Consider the following 20,744-nt stretch of genomic DNA (forward strand, 5'->3'; position numbering starts at 1 on the left):
GATACATTTTCCATTCGGACCACGATCTCCCTGATCACGAAGGATACAAACACCCTCTTGATCGAGATCATCGTCCCAAAGGAAATCTTAGACTGACGAAGGCCAAGTCATAACCTGACCGGTTTACTGCATCCGTCAAATCACTAATTGAATCTAACTATCTAATGGTTCCAAAAGTTTTATGTGCTTAACACCCCTAGTCAGGAAACACCATTCCCAATACTTTGCTTTTGAAAGAGTGGGTGCCCGTTGAGCCAACTTGTGGCTAAGGGCTTTGATGACTCTTTGTATAAACAATCTTGTGTTTAATATAATTTACACTTTTATTAATGGCAATGACTTTATCTTTCTTCATATTGTTATATTGAGATATACTATTGTTGTTTTGATAAAGACCTTGAATATACTATAGTGTATGTAAGATGTGGTAGAACATGGAGATGTCTATCATGAAACACATCTTATAGTCACTGTGTATTCTAAACTGTTCCTAGTCGATTGAGCCGTCCGATAATAAGGATAAGGATCGCTCGAGTTTGAAACTAGCATTTGCGATGCAGAGTACCACGTTTCATTGGTAAGGAACATAGAGATGTTCGAAGCATGCAAATGGATATTCATACGATGAATGATCGAACTACCCTATCTGGACTTCCCAAGTGGTTATCACTTATCGAGTGAATAAAGTCCGCGGTTTTGGTTGTACACCATTAGTCCTTATTACTTGAAACATCATTGAGACTCTATATGCTAGTACTGTGCTTTGACTCGTTTACCGACTCTATTGGGGTCATCAGGTGTCGGGATTGGGTACAGTTACAACACATATAGGAGTCGATGCTTTGTTGTCAAGGATTCACCACATACTTGCGAGTGTGGATATCCTATGCGATCTGAGGAGATATTAGTGTGACGAATCTCTGGCCAGAGTACATGATGTGTTTTAAGAAATGGTTTCTTAGTAACACATGCGATGTCACTATTTGATCTTCAAGATGTATTGCATAGTTATCGAATCTTGAACGACTCTCGATATACCAATGGTTGTTGATTCGATCGGGATATATGCATGAAGGGACCGTACTGTATGCTAACCAAAATCTATTGGTTCTTGCAGGCACTATCAGTGATACCTAGGGAATCATGGGGCGATGTTGCTAGGCGCTCTTACCATGATTCGATGGGCAAGTAGGAAATTGTTATTCCGAGTCACAAGGAGTTGTGAGCCCATGGCTAGCTGTATCCCTGAACCATTGAGGGTCACACAGAGTAATGTATTTTTAATCCCCGTTGGGATAGTTAAATTTAAAGAGTTAAATTTAATGAACAAAGAAGTTGGACTTCTTAATTATGAGTAGAGGAGTGAGATTTCCTAAAATGACATAGGGATGGGCATTTTTGGAAACCACTGAATTCGGATTCAGAAAAATTTATCTTGACTTTAAAAGGTACAGAAATGGTTTCTGTACACATTGGTGAAATCGGTTTATCAATCGGAGTCATGATGAATTTTATATTAATTTCTGAACATGCGGGCTTTGCTTGTCGGGCTTGAACTTATGACTAATGGGCCCTAAGCTGTTAGTGGCCTACATTATAAATAAGTTATTGCAGTAAAGAAATTACACACAACAGGTCACAAATTTTCGAAAAACCCTAATTATTTTCTCTGATAGTGGCCGACCCCCCTTCCCCTCTGCTCGAAAAATCCAGTCTGTGAATTTTGAATTACAGTCTGGTTTAACGGAACAAATTCGTTATTCTCTTCGTAGAAACTTCTGATAGATTTTCTAGTGCAATCTATCAGAGGGATTAAATATCCGTTCGTGGACCTGATTGAAGAACAGTTCGTCCATCAGTTCCAGGGATATACAACAAGAGCAGAGCAATCTGTTGGTGTCCATAATCTCGCTTCGAGATTGGAGGTATAAATTTATAATCGTTATTTAATTTTACACACACAATTTAATCGTAAGGTTGATACCCATTATGGAATCGTTCCATATAAAATTTTTAAACTTCCGCTGCACCGGGTATCAATCCTGATTGATCTGATCGCCGCGTTCTTCAACAGTGGTATCAGAGCCAGGTTGCTCTGATCAAGCGATTAAATTAATCGATTGTACAAAAATTTTTAAGCCTCGGTTTTTGAAACAAAATAAATATTTAAAAATAAAAAAAAAAAATTTCGGGCAAAAACCTGGGCAGCGATTGGGTCGCTGCCCGGGGGGGTGCAGCGATCGTCGCTGCCCGGCCTGAGCCCTAGGGGGCGCAGGCAGCCCGGGAATGTCCCGGGTGGCCCGCAGAAAAATTATTTTTTTTAATTTTAAATTAAATTTTAATATGTTAAAATTCTATTTTTGGTCTGATCAAAAATTGTTTTTGATTGGTCCACGAGGCGTCGGATTGAATTGTTCGAGTCCGAAAATTTTAAAAATGATTTTTGGATAAATTTGAATTTTTGGAAAATTTAAATATTTTATCCGTTAAATTGAATTTTGAAATTAATTATTTTTGGTACAATTGATGATAAGATATGATCTTATGGATATATTGAGTAAAATATGATTTTATGTATAAAATTAGATTTTATAGATAAAATATGATTTTATTTGATAAAAAGATAAAATATGATTTTATATGTAAAATGAGATTTTATATATGAAATATGATTTTATCCTTTTAAATTTAAATTGCCAATGCATGTTATCCAATAAATTAATTTTGAATTAAATGTTATTGGATAAGGATGATCGATTGCCATGACCAATTTTGTAGGTGTATGTTAGGAATTTACATTTGTTTTTATTGTTGTTGGATTTATTAATGGGCCTGGTTTATGGCCCAATATGAATTGTCATATGTAATAAAAGTGGGCTTGGTTTATGGCCCGTTCCCACCCCTTAAAAATGTATCCCCTACTTGTCATTGTTATTTATTGTAAATACATTAGATTTAGTGGGAGATGAAAATTTGAAGGTGGAGGTGGGCCCAGCAGACAATAAAGACAGAAGAAATGTAAATTGGAAGCAAAATGTAATAGGATTGCATTGCATACTGCATATTACCTAGGATTGGACTAAGACTCGTGATTGGCAACCACGGGTCGATTAGAAATGGAATCGATCATCCTATATAATATGTGATATTATTGTTGTATGCATGTTTTAGACAAAATTGTGTGAATCCGACAAGCATACAAAATTTTAAAAATGATGAGACAAATTTTCAAAAATAAAATCCCTCATTTTAAATATGATTTAAAATTGATATCAAGATAAATAAAGGAAATTTAAATTTGTTTAAATGTTCCTACCTTCCATCAACGATCAATGTATGAGATGCTACCCGCGGATACGGTCCGGCTCATATTATTGGGGGGAGGGCCCGTTCGTCGAAAAGCTGTACATTGGATCGACACATGTTGTAAGTTGGGTGGAACTCCCATGGGATCGGCTCATATTATTGGGGGATCCACATGGCGACCGTCCATCACAACTTAATATTGATGGGTCATCTTGACATGTCACAATAAACGGCGTCATATTATTGGGCCCTTATTGGACATAAGGTAAAAACGTGGAGGTTGCTTTGGAAGCAATTGGGCTCTACCTTTTGAAAATTATGGTTGGCTGATATTATTCGGGACCATAGTTTGTCAATTGGACTCCATGTTCTCACTAAGGAAAACAGTTTTCCGTTTTCACTAGAGGGTAGTGAAATCGTTAAAATAGTGGGAGTGAGATTCATAAAATAAATTTCGCCTATTTTATGTCTTAGTAAATTACTTAAACAATCACTGATATTTGTCTGTTTCTTTTCAGTATTTCATAAAGATGAATTCGCGTAATCCACTTTTCTCGATCCTCGAACAAAATAAATTGACTGGCGCAAACTATACGGAATGGTTCCATAAGTTGAAGATTGTCTTGACTTCGGAGAAGATGCTCTACGTGTTAGAAAAATCTCCTCCGGAGGAAGCACCAGCTGACATAAGTCCGGAAGAGTTAGCCAAACTTGATACATGGTGGGACCATGATATCAAGGCCAAATGCTATATGCAAGCCTCGATGTCTGATGAACTCCAGAGGCGATTTGAGGACACCGTGAATGCTGCTGACAATCACGTACAACTCAAGGAACTTTTTGGGGCTCAATCGAGGGCTGAAAGGTTCGCTACTGTAAAGGAGCTAATGACGTGTCGCATGCGTGAAGCGACTTCGGTCCGTGATCATGGGGTACGAGTGATTTGGCTCATACAGAAGTTGGTAACCCTTGATTTGGTGTTGGAGCATGAACTCAACGTGGACTTACTACTTCTGTCTCTTCCTTCTTCGTTTGACGGATTTGTGGTGAATTTCAATATGAACAAGATAGAGGCCTCCCTTGAAGAGATGGTCAATATGCTTGTGACATATGAATCCACATTAAAGAAGGATAAACCGGCTTTCTTGGTGGGCTCCTCTTCTTCTGCTAAGAATGGACCAAGTACAAAGGGTAAGAAACGTTCTGCCCCACCCAAGAAAATCGAACCCGAGAAGAAGTACAAGACAAAGGCTTCAAACATGGAAAAATCCAAGGATGTTTGCCATTACTGCAAGAAGCCCGGTCATTGGAAGCGTAACTGCAAGGAATATCTAGAGCAGTTGCGAACTGCGAAGGGTATGTTCTATATTGAAATAAATGTTTCACTTAATACTACTTCTTGGGTATTGGATACCGGATGTGGATCTCACATTTGCAATGATTTGCAGGTGATGACAAGAAGTTGCAGGCTTAGAATGGGTGAGACCCAGCTGAGGCTCGGAAATGGTTCCAGAGTTGAAGCTAAAGCTGTGGGAGATATTTATTTAATTTTGCAGAACGATTTTAAGTTACTTTTGAGAGATGTTTTATTTGTTCCAGATTTGATTAAAAACATTATTTCTGTTTCTATGCTTGATAGAGATGGTTATTCTTGCAATTTTGTGAATGTGATTTGCAATATTTACAAGAATGAATGTTTGATTGGAAATGGACAACTTGAAAATGATCTATATAACTTAAAACTAAAAGACGTTCCAATAAATTATGTTGATAAACCGGCAACAACAAACAAAAGGAAAATCGATAGTCAAAACCCGGCAAACCTTTGGCACGCTAGGCTAGGTCATATTTCCTCAAGGAGGATGAACAAGCTAGTGGGAGAGGGCATGTTTGATATGTCTGATATTAACTCTCTACCTACTTGTGAATCCTGCCTGAAAGGAAAAATGACTAAATCTCCTTTTAAGGGGAAACCTGAGCGTAGTCAAAATCTGTTGGATTTGATCCATACATATGTTTGTGGTCCATTTAGAGTTGGTACTCAATATGGCCACACCTAATTCATTACCTTTACTGATGATTATTTGAGGTATGGGTATTTATATTTAATGAAATATAAGTCTGAAGCGTTTGAAAAGTTCAAAGAATTCAAGGCTGAAGTAGAAAACAAGCTAGGTAAAAGTATTAAAGAACTTCGATCGGATCGAGGTGGAGAATACTTAAGTACCGAGTTTTTGGACTATCTAAAAGAGAATGGGATTCTCTCTCAGTGGACTCCTCCTATGACACCACAGCTTAATGGTGTATCGGAGCGTCGTAATCAAACTTTGTTGGACATGGTTCGGTCCATGATGAGCTTCACTGAGCTTCCACCTTCGTTTTGGGGCTATGCGCTTGAAACGGCGGTATTGTTGTTGAACAACGTCCACACTAAAGCAGTGGACAAAACACCATACGAGTTATGGAATGGCAAAGCTCCTAAGTATTCGTACTTGAGGATTTGGGGATGTCCTGCTTACGTGAAGCAGACAGTGGGAGATAAGTTGGATAGTCGATCCACCTTATGTTATTTTGTAGGGTATCCGAAGAATTCAATCGGATATTATTTCTATTATCCTGCTGAAACAAAGGTGTTTGTTTCAAGGAATGCCACCTTCTTGGAGAAGGAGTTCTTATTGGATAAGAAAGGCGAGATGATGGAACTCGAAGAAATTCGAGAAGAACCCGAAATACAAAATAACGATCCTACACCTCAGGAACCATTGATAGACACGCCTGTACCTAGAAGATCTGAGAGGACTTCTAGACCTCCTATTCGATATGGTCTTCTTCTTGAAGGGGATCAAGATGAACCCGATGTTGGATGTGATCCAAGAAACTTCAAGGAAGCAATTTCTGATGCGGATTCAAATTTATGTCTTGAAGCTATGCAGTCGGAAATAGATTTGATGCATACAAATCAAGTTTGGTCTTTAGTAGATCCTCCCGATGGAATTGTTCCAATAGGGTGTAAATGGATCTACAAGAGAAAGCTTGGGCCTGATGGTAAGGTATTGACCTACAAGGCGCAATTGGTGGCGAAAGGTTATACTCAAAGACAAGGAGTTGACTATGATGAAACCTTTTCACCAGTTGCAATGTTCAAGTCCATAAGAATCCTTATTGCCATAGCTGCTTGGTATGACTATGAGATATGGCAAATGGATGTGAAGACTGCTTTTCTTAATGGAGACATTAAGGAAGAAATCTATATGAAGCAGCCTGAGGGGTACACATCCATGGGAAGCGAGCATAAGGTATGCAAGCTTCAGATATCAATTTATGGTCTAAAACAAGCATCAAGAAGTTGGAACCAGAAATTTGATGAAACAATAAAGGATTTTGGTTTCATCAAGAACCCGGAGGAACCATGCGTGTACAAGAAAGTAGTTAAGGATGCTGTGACATTCTTAGTACTTTATGTTGATGACATCCTACTCATTGGGAATGACGTAGGGATGTTGCAGTCAACAAAGATATGGTTATCAGGTAGATTCTCGATGAAGGATTTGGGTGAGGCATCCTATATTCTTGGGATACAGATCTATAGAGATAGATCTAAGAGAATGATAGGACTCACTCAATCAACCTACATCGACACCATATTGAAACGATTTTCAATGGATGGGTCCAAGAGAGGACATCTACCCATGTGTCATGGAGTTTCTATATCCAAGTCTATGTGTCCCAAGATGGATGAAGAGATAGAGAAAATGACACATGTACCATATGCGTCAGCCATAGGTAGTATCATGTATGGGATGATATCTACCAGACCGGATGTAGCATTTGCTCTGAGTGTCATGAGAATATATCAAGCTAATCCCGGTCAAATACATTGGAAAGCCGTAAAGGACATTCTTAAGTACTTACGAAGGACAAAGAATATGTTCATGGCATATGGAGGAAGAGAACTAAAATTGGAAGGCTATACCGACTCTAGCTTCCAAAGTGACGTGGATGACTCGAAGTCAACCTCTGGATTTGTGTTCATGCTCAATGGCGGTGCTGTCTCTTGGAAGAGTTCCAAGCAGGACACCACAGCGGATTCCACCACTGAGGCAGAATACATTGCAGCATCAGCTGCTGCTAAAGAGGCCGTTTTGATGAGGAATTTCGTCCAAGAGTTGGGCGTCATTCCTGAAGTTGTTGGTCCAGTCCCGGTGTACTGTGACAACACGGGTGCCGTTGCTCAGGCAAAGGAACTAAGGTCTCATCAAAGATCCAAACACGTACTGAGGAAATACCACATCATCCGGCTGTTGGAGAACGCGGCGATCAGATCAATCAAAATTGATACCCGGTGCAGCGGAAGTTTAAAATTTTTATATGGAACGATTCCATATTGGGTATCAAAACTTTACGATTAAATTGTGTGTGTAAAAATTAAATAACAATTATAAAATTTTTACCTTTAATCTCGAATCGAGATTTAGGACACCAACAGATTTCTCTGCTCTTGTTGTATATCCCTAGAACTGATGGACGAACTGTTCTTCAATCAGGTCCACGAACAGAGATTTAATCCCTCTGATAGATTGCACTAGAAAATCTATCAGAAGTTTTCTACGAAGAGATTAACGAATTTGATCCGTTAAACCAGACTGTAATTCAAAATCACAGGCTGGATTTTTCTGACAGAGAGAGGGAGGGGGGCGGCCACCTTTTAGAAAAATACTTAGGGTTTTCGAAAATTGTGACCTGTTGTGTGTAATTTCTGTACTGCAATAACTTATTTATAATGTAGGCCACTAACAGCTTAGGGCCCATTAGTCATAAGTTCAAGCCCGACAAGCAAAGCCCGCATGTTCAGAAATTAATATAAAATTCATCGTGACTCCGATTGATAAACCGATTTCACCAATGTGCATAGAAACCATTTCTGCACCTTTTAAAGTCAAGATAAATTTTTCTGAATCCGAATTCAGTGATTTCCAAAAATGGCCATCCCTATGTCATTTTAGGAAATCTTACTCCTCTACTCTTAAATAAGAAGTCCAACTTCTTCGTTCATTAAATTTAACTCTTTAAATTTAACTATCTCAACGGGGATTAAAAATCCATTACACTGTGTGACCCTCAATGGTTCAGGGATACAGCTAGCCGTGGGCTCAGAACTCCTTGTGACTCGGAACAACAATTTCCGACTTGCCCATCGAATCATGGTATGAGCGCCTAGCAATATCGCCCCATGATTCCCTAGGTATCACTGATAGTGCCTACAAGAACCAGTAGATTTTGGTTAGCGTACAGTACGGTCCCTTCATCCATATATCCCGATCGAATCAACAACCATTGGTATATCGAGAGTCGCTCGAGATTCGATAACTATGCAATGCATCTTGAAGATCAAATAGTGACATCGCATGTGCTACTAAGAAACCATTTCTTAAATCACATCATGTACTCTGGCCAGAGATTCGTCACACTAATATCTCCTCAGATCGCATAGGATATCCACACTCGCAAGTATGTGGTGAATCCTTGACAACAAAGCATCGACTCCTATATGTGTTGTAACTGTACCCAATCCCGACACCTGATGACCCCAATAGAGTCGGTAAACGAATCAAAGCACAGTACTAGCATATAGAGTCTCAATGATGTCTCAAGTAGTAAGGACTAATGGTGTACAACCAAAACCGCGGACTTTATCCACTCGATAAGTGATAACCACTTGGAAAGTTCGGATAGGGTAGTTCGATCATTCATCATATGAATATCCATTTGCATGCTTCGAACATCTCTATGTTCCTTACCAATGAAACGTGGTACTTTGCATCGCAAATGCTGGTCTCAAGCTCGAGCGATCCTTATCCTTATTATCGGACGGCTCAATCGACTAGGAACAGTTTAGAATATACAGTGACTATAAGATGTGTTTCATGATAGACATCTCCATGTTCTACCACATCTTACATACACTATAGTATATTCAAGGTCTTTATCAAAACAACAATAGTATATCACAATATCACAATATGAAGAAAGACAAAGTCATTGCCATTAATAAAAGTGTAAATTATATTAAACAAAAGATTGTTTATACAAAGAGTCATCAAAGCCCTTAGCCACAAGTTGGCTCACCGGGCGCCCACTCTTTCACCGGGAGATTGTGGAAAGAGGAGACATCACTGTCGAAAGAGTGGCCTCTGCAGACAATATCGCTGATCCACTTACTAAGCCCTTGCCAGGACCATTATTTGACAAACATCGCGAAACAATGGGTCTACGTAGTATGACTAGTTGGATTTAGGGCAAGTGGGAGATTGAAAGAGTGGGTGCCCGTTGAGCCAACTTGTGGCTAAGGGCTTTGATGACTCTTTGTATAAACAATCTTGTGTTTAATATAATTTACACTTTTATTAATGGCAATGACTTTATCTTTCTTCATATTGTTATATTGAGATATACTATTGTTGTTTTGATAAAGACCTTGAATATACTATAGTGTATGTAAGATGTGGTAGAACATGGAGATGTCTATCATGAAACACATCTTATAGTCACTGTGTATTCTAAACTGTTCCTAGTCGATTGAGCCGTCCGATAATAAGGATAAGGATCGCTCGAGTTTGAGACTAGCATTTGCGATGCAGAGTACCACGTTTCATTGGTAAGGAACATAGAGATGTTCGAAGCATGCAAATGGATATTCATACGATGAATGATCGAACTACCCTATCTGGACTTTCCAAGTGGTTATCACTTATCGAGTGGATAAAGTCCGTGGTTTTGGTTGTACACCATTAGTCCTTATTACTTGAAACATCATTGAGACTCTATATGCTAGTACTGTGCTTTGACTCGTTTACCGACTTTATTGGGGTCATCAGGTGTCGGGATTGGGTACAGTTACAACACATATAGGAGTCGATGCTTTGTTGTCAAGGATTCACCACATACTTGCGAGTGTGTATATCCTATGCGATCTGAGGAGATATTAGTATGACGAATCTCTGGCCAGAGTACATGATGTGTTTTAAGAAATGGTTTCTTAGTAACACATGCGATGTCACTATTTGATCTTCAAGATGTATTGCATAGTTATCGAATCTCGAACGACTCTCGATATACCAATGGTTGTTGATTCGATCGGGATATATGGATGAAGGGACCGTACTGTACGCTAACCAAAATCTATTGGTTCTTGCAGGCACTATCAGTGATACCTAGGGAATCATGGGGCGATGTTGCTAGGCGCTCTTACCATGATTCGATGGGCAAGTCAGAAAATATTGTTCCGAGTCACAAGGAGTTGTGAGCCCACGGCTAGCTGTATCCCTGAACCATTGAGGGTCACACAGAGTAATGGATTTTTAATCCCCGTTGAGATAGTTAAATTTAAAGAGTTAAATTTAATGAACAAAGAAGTTGGACTTCTTAATTATGAGTAGAGGAGTGAGATTTCCTAAAATGACATAGGGATGGACATTTTTGGAAACCACTGAATTCGGATTCAGAAAAATTTATCTTGACTTTAAAAGATGTAGAAATGGTTTCTGTACACATTGGTGAAATCGGTTTATCAATCGGAGTCATGATGAATTTTATATTAATTTCTGAACATGCGGCCTTTGCTTGTCGGGCTTGAACTTATGACTAATGGGCCCTAAGCTGTTAGTGGCCTACATTATAAATACGTTATTGCAGTAAAGAAATTACACACAACAGGTCACAAATTTTCGAAAAACCCTAATTATTTTCTCTGATAGTGGCCGACCCCCTTCCCCTCTGCTCGGAAAATCCAGTCTGTGAATTTTGAATTACAGTCTGGTTTAACGGATCAAATTCGTTATTCTCTTCGTAGAAACTTCTGATAGATTTTCTAGTGCAATCTATCAGAGGGATTAAATATCCGTTCGTGGACCTGATTGAAGAACAGTTCGTCCATCAGTTCCAGGGATATACAACAAGAGCAGAGCAATCTGTTGGTGTCCATAATCTCGCTTCGAGATTGGAGGTAAAAATTTATAATTGTTATTTAATTTTACACACAAAATTTAATCGTAAGGTTGATACCCATTATGGAATCGTTCCATATAAAATTTTTAAACTTCCGCTGCACCGGGTACGCGTTCTTCAACAGCTTTCACAGAAAATTCCGAATTTCTCCTCAATAGAATCTAGTTGACACAAATCTACACTCCAACGTAACTTCTTAACAAGATTCCCTAGACTGGTCATCCTCCCCATGCTCCTTCAAAGCAAAACAAGCTTCCCAAAGTCAATTACTGGGAACTCAGACCATCCAGTCTTGTATTAATCACAGTTCATGTTTCTTAGTATAACTAAACACTGTGCCCTGATGAAAACTATCATCGCTTGCCAATAATGACGCTAAGTCATCTCCTAGCCATTGGCCTGCAAAGCCACGCGTAGTCCAATGGAAATCATCACTCCTCTGATGATCTACATTATCTCGACCATAGGTTATTCACCCATGAATTCAATCGATGGCCATCCTCCTGATAGTTATACCCACTTGCAGATACTGTACACATATCAAGACTAAAGCAAGCTCCCACCAAATGCTCAACTGGGACGATCCACAGTATACCCGCATATGGAAACGCTTCTTATCTTGTTTCGAAACTCGACAGTCATTGCACCTGGTATAACTCACCTCGGAGTCTCTGATGACACCATCATCACTAGCTACCTATCCCGCGTCTGACCATTGTCCATTGCTAAAACGAAATATCCTTGACAAACAGTCTGCACGGATGTGACTCACTGATTGGAAAGAAAAAATTCAATCCGTCACAATCTTGTGAAATTATTCGATTCCAAAGGCAAACCTGGTTAACTACTAAGTCGATCATTCACTGCCTCGATCATCTCAATGACCTCACGCACTACACGCTGGAAATTAGTGACACAATCTGCTGGATCTCAAGAACTAGATCCCAGCTAATGTCACACTACATGATCAGACAACTGATGTCCATATGAGTACACAATTCTCGTTGGATCTCAAACCCAACGGTATACTAAGACACCATCACAAGAACACTATTTGGTGAGCTACCAATTCCTTCGCTTGTTTCCCCTGTCAAGTTAACACTTAACTTGACCATACAAGTCAATTGTAATCTTTCGGTAGATTCGTCTCTAGCAAACCTAGAGATTCCAAAGCATTACCTGCTCCGAGACTATACCAAGTATTCATCTCCTAAGCACTAAGTGACAAAATACTATCCCGAGAATTTCTCGATTGCTATATCCAAATCATAACTGATTGGATTTACCTTATCGATCTTGTCGAACTACTAATACTCGCACTCATCCGATCAGACAAGCACTTATCATCTAAACTTGCGTGGCTCAATCAATAACCATGACTCAGCTGCCACGAAGAACTATTTCCAAACACATGGAATACCCAAATCGCTCTGGTTTCAACACACCCATAATTGATAACCAGAAAATAGCTATTAGTAGTCTATCGACACAATATCGTGCCTTACTACTGACAGCTACCTCGTATATTGAACTTAATCAACCTAACTCTGACAGAGTTAGCCAATAGCCACTAGTAGTCATTAGCACAAATCTTGTGCCACCTTAGCACTACCAATCGCTGTCTTGTTCACCCAAGGCAAACATCAAGACGAACTAAGCCCAAGAGTCGCTCGCGATCTATCAACCTAGACCATTTCCATCCCATGGAAAATCCTATGCTCAACCTCTGAAAATATCAGAAAATACTTAGCGCAAACACTGGACTCACTATCCTTACCACGTTCATTCAGGATTAACATCGCGATTCTTCAAGTTCAGAAATCATAACTAACGAATCTCCAAGATTCTCACAATCTTCGGACACGCTCCTGATCATATCCCTTGCTAAGACTGTACAACAATTTAAGACTGAGGTAGCTTACCACGATAACCCACCTGGAATCACCACCAAGTGCACACTGGCATAAATCACACTTCCCTCACTCCTCAGTTAGTTTTATACAATCCTTAGTGTCTGATATAATCCATCATAGATGAAGTCAATCATCATGGAGTAGTCCTCGTATTCGAGTCGAAATCTCGAAACAACATCCCATTTAGTATCTTGGATGATTCCTATCATAGGGAAACTCTAACCACAACTCTGATGCCAACCCCTAGTCATCGCTGGTAGAAACCCGTCCACCTACTAGATCCACACATCTAGAAGTAACCCAAAGGTTAAAACCTATCTGCTCATACTACACACTCGTCAAGGAAACCCTCCAAGACTGGTTCTCAAAGCAGAACACTCAAACCATATTTCAGACAAAATCAGACGATATCTAGCTAATGATATCAAACCTGATATCCAATCCAAGGTCATACCCTGTTGTGACTGCTACCAAATCCCTAGACTGAGTAGCCTTCCCACCGCCAATCCTGAAGCACAAAGGCTCCCAGGTAACGCTGGCATAGGGTCGCACCTCATCACGTCTAGTCATGGTCATAGTCCACAACTCTCGGCATATACTGGACCTGGTATCCCGATGAAAACCCATAATCACAAGTCTCAACCTAACAAAGATCAGACAGCCTACTGTTCTAAGGAAACAACCTAGAACAAAGCCCAGATGTTCTAAAACGAACAATACCCTTAATGCCTCTAGATGAGTTCACTCATCGCTGGCACTATCTTAGCTTTCTGACTAACTAGGTCAATCCTAGGAAAACGCCTAGACTAACCACAAGTCAAACAGTCACAGTCGGCCCACTCAAATCCCATGAGCTACAATAGTTGAACACTAATCAACTAAAACAATGTCAATCTTAGAAAAATCACTTGCAATCATTCACGAATTGTTGGATAAATAAAACATGTATTATTGCTTCAAGTTATGTACAATTTCTTTATTACAATCCCATGTAATAAAATTACAGTATTCAAAATACAATGAAATGTACAATCGAACTTTAAATGATACAACCAAATTATGATGATTCATTACAACTGAAATACTATTTACAACTACAACAATATAGTATTTAAATCATCGTACAAGTCTTCGTTTCTTGAGCATGAAGCTTCACATCGACACACGCATCGATACAAGCATACTCCTGCTCAAACCTCTCGGTATCTTGTCCTGCCAAGACTTCCAGAGAAATAACTCGAGCTCGCTAACCAGCTATGCTCTGCATCAGTGCCTGTTATTCGACCTCTTCTGCTCCCGATCTACCGTCAGCTTTCTTCTTGTATTCATATCATGCTTTTGAACATGAAGTTTCCCGTGTGCCTACCGAAAGCATTGATACAAGCATACCGGCAAAACCATGTTCTGCATGAGTTTAATGACCTTACGCTCGAAACATGTCATGCCTTAGGCACTCGAGGCATTCTTTGGTAAAGGTCTATCTGACAATCTCTCCAACTACGACTGGAGAATCTTCAGAGTAGTGTTATCATGGTAATGACTGTACAGATGCAAGCATCAAGTAAGTCCCCACCAATCCTCTGCCATTGCCTCTGGTATCCGGTACTCGATCCAAAGCTAGGATCCACATGAGTAGAAATCTCGAAATCTCGGACAAGATCCATCGCTCCTGTCCGCACTTGCTGGAATCCCATAAGCCAAATCTTTAGAAATCCTGCCCATGATGATAGTCTTCGAGCAATCTAATCGCTGCATCATCACCTCTTCCAAGGTCTCATCAATCCTATAAGGATAACCCAAAGTCTTATTACTAATTCCCAAGTCTCTTGCATGCATGCTCTGATACCAATAAATGTAGCGACCCAACCCGGATCCACTAACTAATCAGAGTCAAGAGCATAATTAAACATGTATTAAATAAACTGCTGCAGAAGACTTAAATAAAAGCAGATCGACAGAATACAACCGGTTAAACAAATTCTATTATACAACCCAATCGAATTAATAAGCCGAAAGGGCAAAAACCTACAGCTAATCCTGTTGTCTTCACTGGTCACTGGCTACTCCAAGCTCCTGGTGCTCAATCCTGCACCTACACCTGCTCCGTCAAATGGGGTGTCCAGATACACAAAAAAGACTGGATGTGAGCTCAAGCTCAATACGAAATCACGGCTAAAACATACAAATATGATGCAAGCAAATGACAGGGTATCCATATCTGGGATAACTATATACAGCTGCTCAGTAATGGCGCCTAGGACATGAGTGGTACAACCCGGGGAGCAAACCATGCGTACACTGCTCATTCCTAACGGACGCAGACCGTGTCTTCCAGATGCCAGTGCCGGCTAACCCGTCGGTCGCGGGGCGCTCGACATCTATCATCCGAAGAGGGTTGAGCGGCCCTACATGGCTCATCTCAAAATATGGACCGACACAATATGATATGCACATGGTGCATAATAATATGACACACAAATGCAACATATAAGCATGCAAAACCCGCTGGCTATCTCAGTCAGTACTTACGTACCTTACTACAGGCAGTCCTAGCAGTCCCTCTCTAGGTTCCAAGCCTATCATCAACTCTACAATGCAATTACCCATGCATCATTAATTAAGCTCTAAAATTCTTAACTAAGCTATTGCATACTCCTAAATAATTTGAGGAGACCATAGCTATACCTGCGTCCATCGTCAGCCCACTGATGACGACTATCCCGCAACTAGGAGTACACCCTTGTTGCAGCTCCACACCCTCGAGCACTGTTCCTCTACACGAGCATTGCTCCGATACTATGTCAGACACTGTCTGACTATTGTCGAATATATTACCTACTCCAGCTCTAAATAAGAGTACCCAAAGCCCTAAAATAGAGCCACATGGGCGAAGGAGAGGAATTCAAAATTTTCACCAAATGATTCTCCGCGACCCTATATTTATAGCACACGATCGGGCCGTCCAATCCTAAGTTCGGAGCGTCCGATCTCCTTCGGGCCGTCCGATCGCCTCATCAGATCATACGATCTCTGCCACGCGTCCAACCAATCGCATGCAACGATACACCTGTCCGATACACTATTCGGATGGTCCGAACTCACCCTTTGGATCGTCCGAACATCTCCCGGATGACGTCACCAATGACATATTATTTTGGGACAGCTGGCCGCATGAGTTCGGATTGTTCGAACCCACTTCGGACCGTCCAAAAAGCCTTCAGAGCCTCCGAAGCCTGGCTCCGTCCATGTTCGGATCCTCCGAACTCGGTTCGGAGCGTCCGAACCTCCCGAACCTTACCCACCATTTTTGAGTGTCCTTGATTCATTTCTGGACTCCGTTAATCCATTTGGAATTTACTTAATCATGTTTTACTAATCCAAATATGAACACACGATTAACATACTCATTAATCGTTAATTACGGATACGTGTCACTACAGGCAAAGAGATCTAGTTATCAGAGTCGGGACCAGCTAGGAAGTTCTAGCAGAAAGAGACCTTACCAAGCCCCACCCCAACACCGAGCGTACCAACAACAGCAGCCTCGACCTCAGGGGCAGAAACAATTGGCTCTACCAGCACCAAAACTGGCAAGTGCACCAATAGCTTGTCAAAAATGTGGAAAACTTCACTCAGGTCAATGCATGGCAGGGACTGGAGCATGTTTCCTTTGCAAAAAGTCAAGGAACTATCAAAAGATTGCCCTCAATCCAAAGAACCGGTAAGAGGACGAGTTTTTGCAATGGCACATGATCAAGTGGATCCGAATATAGCTATAGTTACATGTATGATTAATGTTTCCAGTAATCCCGCTCATGTCTTAATTGATACTGGAGCTACACATTCATTCATATCTGTTGAATTTGTTAACAAATCGGGTTTAGTACCGGATAAGTCAATATCAGGATTTAGTATATCCTTGCCTTCAGGGGAAGAATTGATTAGTGATTTGATTATCAGAGGATGCAGTGTACAAATGCAGAGTCATGAGTTACTTGCTGATCTTATTATCTTAAATATGTCTGACTTTGACGTGATATTTGAGATGGATTGGTTGTCTTGATACGAGGCTACTATAGATTGTAAAAGGAGAATGGTTTCCCCGAAAACTAAGGATGGAGAACCGTTTCTATTCCATGCCACACCGAAACATAATCCATCTCTTTCAATTTCAGTGGGTAACGCATGGCAACTGTTGAGTAAAGGATGTGCAGGTTTCCTTGCAAGTGTCACTTGCGACCAAGAATTACCTCGACTAAAACTTGAAGACGTCGAGGTAGTGAGAGATTTCCCAGAAGTATTCCCTGACGATATTGCAGGATTACCTCCAGCTAGGGAGGTAGAATTTGGGATTGAATTAATGCCCGGAACCCAACCAGTTTCCAAAGCACCATACAGGTTAGCACCGACTGAAATGAAGGAATTGAAGGAGCAACTACAAGAGCTAATCAATAAAGGCTTTATTAAACCGAGTGTATCGCCTTGGGGTGCACCAGTATTGTTTGTCAAGAAGAAAGATGGGTTTATGAGACTGTGCATCGATTATAGAGAGCTGAATCGAGTAACAGTGAAGGACAAATACCCACTGCCAAGGATAGATGATTTGTTTGATCAGTTACAAGGGGCAGTAGTGTTCTCCAAGATCGATTTGAGATCAGGTTATCACCAATTGAAGGTGAAAGATGAAGATATTCTTAAAAAGGCTTTCAGGACTCGTTATGGCCACTACGAGTTCTTAGTCATGCCGTTTGGAGTTACCAATGCACCTGCAGTATTCATGGATCTTATGGATAGAGTGTTCTAGCCTTTCTTAGATCAGTTTGTCATAGAATTCATAGATGACATACTGATTTACTCTCATAGTTTGGATGAGCATCGTCATCATCTAACTATAGTCTTGCAGATTCTGAAAGAAAAAAAATTGTTTGCTAAGTTCAGTAAGTGTGAATATTGGATGGAACAGATTGCATTTTTGGGTCACCTAGTTTCGGCTAAGGGAATAGAGGTTGATCCAGCAAAGATAAAAGAAATTAAAAATTGGGTTACTCCAAAGAATGCTACAGAGACACGGAGTTTCTTGGGATTAGTGGGTTACTATAGAAGATTCATTCAGGATTTCTCCAAGATAGGCTGCCACTAACGTCATTAACTCGCAAAAGTGTGAAGTTTGAATGGTCTAATCAGTGTGAGAAAAGTTTTTTAGTGTTGAAGAAAAAGTTGATGACAGCACCAGTACTAGCCATACCAGAAGGCACAGGTCGATTCGTAATTTATACAGATGCTTCCAAGAGTGGATTAGGGGCTGTCTTGATGCAAGACGGAAAGGTAATAGCATATGCTTCACGACAGTTGAATATTCATGAAAAGAATTACCCTACCCATGACCTCGAATAGACAGAAGTTGTCTTCGCGCTCAAACTGTGGAGACATTACCTTTTATCGTGAGAAGTGTCAGATTTTCACTGATCATAAGAGTTTAAAGTACTTTTTCACCCAGAAGGAGTTGAACATGAGGCAGAGAAGATGGCTCGAATTGGTGAAAGATTATGACTGTGATATTAGCTACCACCCGGGTAAAGCTAATGTAGTAGCAGATGCTTTGAATCGTAAATCTGCAACTTTGAACAGAATGACAACGCAACAGGAGTTGATTGCAGATTTTGAACAACTCAGATTGGAAGTAGTTGAGCCGATGGAAGTTTGTGCCTTATCAGCCTTAACAATGGTTCCAAGTTTGCTCGACAAGATTCGAACAGGTCAGGCTTCAGACCAAAAATTATTAACTTGGAAACTTAAAGATGAAGCTAAAGGGGGTTCATTGTATACAGTGAAGGATGGTATCGTGCATCACAAAGGGCAAATGTGGGTACCAGCAGTAGACTCACTGAGGGAAGATGTGATGACTGAGGCTCACACTGTACCATATTCTATTCATCCAGGGAGTACAAAGATGTTCAAGGATTTACAGATGCTATACTGGTGGCCAGGTATGAAGAAAGACATTGTTAAGTTTGTTAGCGAATGTTTGACGTATCAACAGGTGAAAGTTGAACATCAAAGGCCAGCAGGACTTATGAAACCATTACACATTCCCACTTGGAAAAGGGAAGATGTCACCATGGACTTTGTTATTGGACTGCCAATTACACAACGAAGAATGAATTCAATATGGATAATAGTTGACAGGTTGACAAAGTCAGCTCACTTCTTACCAGTTAGAAACAACTTCTCGATGAATCAATATGCAGAGTTGTATATTCGAGAGGTAGTTAGATTGCATGGAGTTCCAGCAAGGATAGTCTCTGATAGGGATCCTAGGTTCACTTCAAACTTTTGAAAGAGTTTACATCATGGATTGGGAACAAAGCTAGCTTTTAGTACAGCTTTTCATCCGCAGACAGATGGACAATCTGAGCGAGTGATTCAGATATTGGAGGATTTACTCAGGGCTTGCATGATTGACTTTGGAATTAATTGGGAATCGAAATTGCCTTTAGTGGAGTTCACATATAACAATATTTATCAAGCTACTATTGGAATGGATCCTTATGAGGCTTTGTATGGTAGAAAGTGTAGGACTCCATTGCATTGGGATGAAGTGGGAGAAAGAGCTGCATTAGGGCCAAAAAGGACAGAATGTTGACAACTCAAAACGACAGAAAAGCTATGCCGATCAGAGGCGTAGAGAGTTGGAGTTCCAAGTAGGTGATCACGTGTTTTTGAAGGTATCACCTTGGAAAGGAGTCTTAAGATTTGGGAAGAAAGTAAAGCTGAGCCCAAGATATATAGGACCTTTCGAGATCCTAGACAAGGTTGGAGCAAGAGCTTACCGAGTAGCATTGCCTCCAAACTTGGAAGGTGTACACAACGTATTCCATGTCTCGATGTTGAGAAAGCATATCTCAAATCTTTCCCATGTCATTCGCCACGAGCCAGTTCTATGGACACCAGACTTGTCTTATAAAGAAATACCTATCAAAATTTTGGATACACAAGTCCGGAAGCTGAGAAACAAAGAGATCAAGATGGTAAAGGTATTATGGCGCATTCAATTAGTGGAAGAGGCTACTTGGGAGACCAAACAAGATATGCGTAGCTGATACCCAGAATTATATGGTGAGTCAAATTTCAAGGACGAAATTCTTTTAAGGAGGGTAGAGTTGTAAGGTCCAAATCCACTAAACTCGCTCACAATAATTTTAAAATAATATTTAATGATTTTATATCATAAAATTTTTAATTTATGATTTAATGATTATGATTTAATGATTATGTTTATTTTACGTTTAACAATTTTGATTAAGTAAATGATTTCAGGTCGAGTTGATTCTGGACTCACGGGACTAGACTAACCTATGAACGAGGTGTTAGAACGTATGTTTCCAAGTTTTTTGAGTATAATATTGAAATGTTTTTGATAAATGAGTTGAGAGGTAGTAATTCTATCAGTACAAGTCGGGATGTGTGCTCTGATCTTGTTTTATGTAGTCAACACAATTTATATTGTTATCCTATCTATCT

The 20,744-nt window shown here is 40.1% G+C and overlaps 1 protein-coding gene across 1 annotated transcript; it reads left to right on the forward strand.

The window, feature by feature from the left end:
- The first annotated feature begins 17,316 nt into the window (after positions 1-17,316).
- On the forward strand, positions 17,317-19,866 carry LOC140889290 (uncharacterized). Its single transcript, XM_073297009.1, has 6 exons — positions 17,317-17,621; positions 18,087-18,228; positions 18,408-18,548; positions 18,868-19,140; positions 19,264-19,488; positions 19,621-19,866. The coding sequence occupies exons 1-6, from the start codon at positions 17,317-17,319 to the stop codon at positions 19,864-19,866; spliced, it is 1,332 nt and encodes a 443-aa protein (XP_073153110.1).
- The last annotated feature ends 878 nt before the right edge of the window (positions 19,867-20,744 follow it).

The sequence above is a fragment of the Henckelia pumila genome, chromosome 3 (genome assembly GCF_033568475.1).
Source record: "Henckelia pumila isolate YLH828 chromosome 3, ASM3356847v2, whole genome shotgun sequence".
Lineage (NCBI taxonomy): Eukaryota > Viridiplantae > Streptophyta > Magnoliopsida > Lamiales > Gesneriaceae > Henckelia > Henckelia pumila.

Excerpts from the sequence above, each read along its gene's own strand:
- LOC140889290 (XM_073297009.1), top strand. The coding sequence starts at position 17,317 with ATGGTTTCCCCGAAAACTAAGGATGGAGAACCGTTTCTATTCCATGCC. Across the intron at positions 18,229-18,407 it reads TTTCGGCTAAGGGAATAGAG|TGTGAGAAAAGTTTTTTAGT; the intron begins GTTGATCCAGCA and ends TGGTCTAATCAG. Across the intron at positions 18,549-18,867 it reads TCTTGATGCAAGACGGAAAG|GAGTTGATTGCAGATTTTGA; the intron begins GTAATAGCATAT and ends ACAACGCAACAG.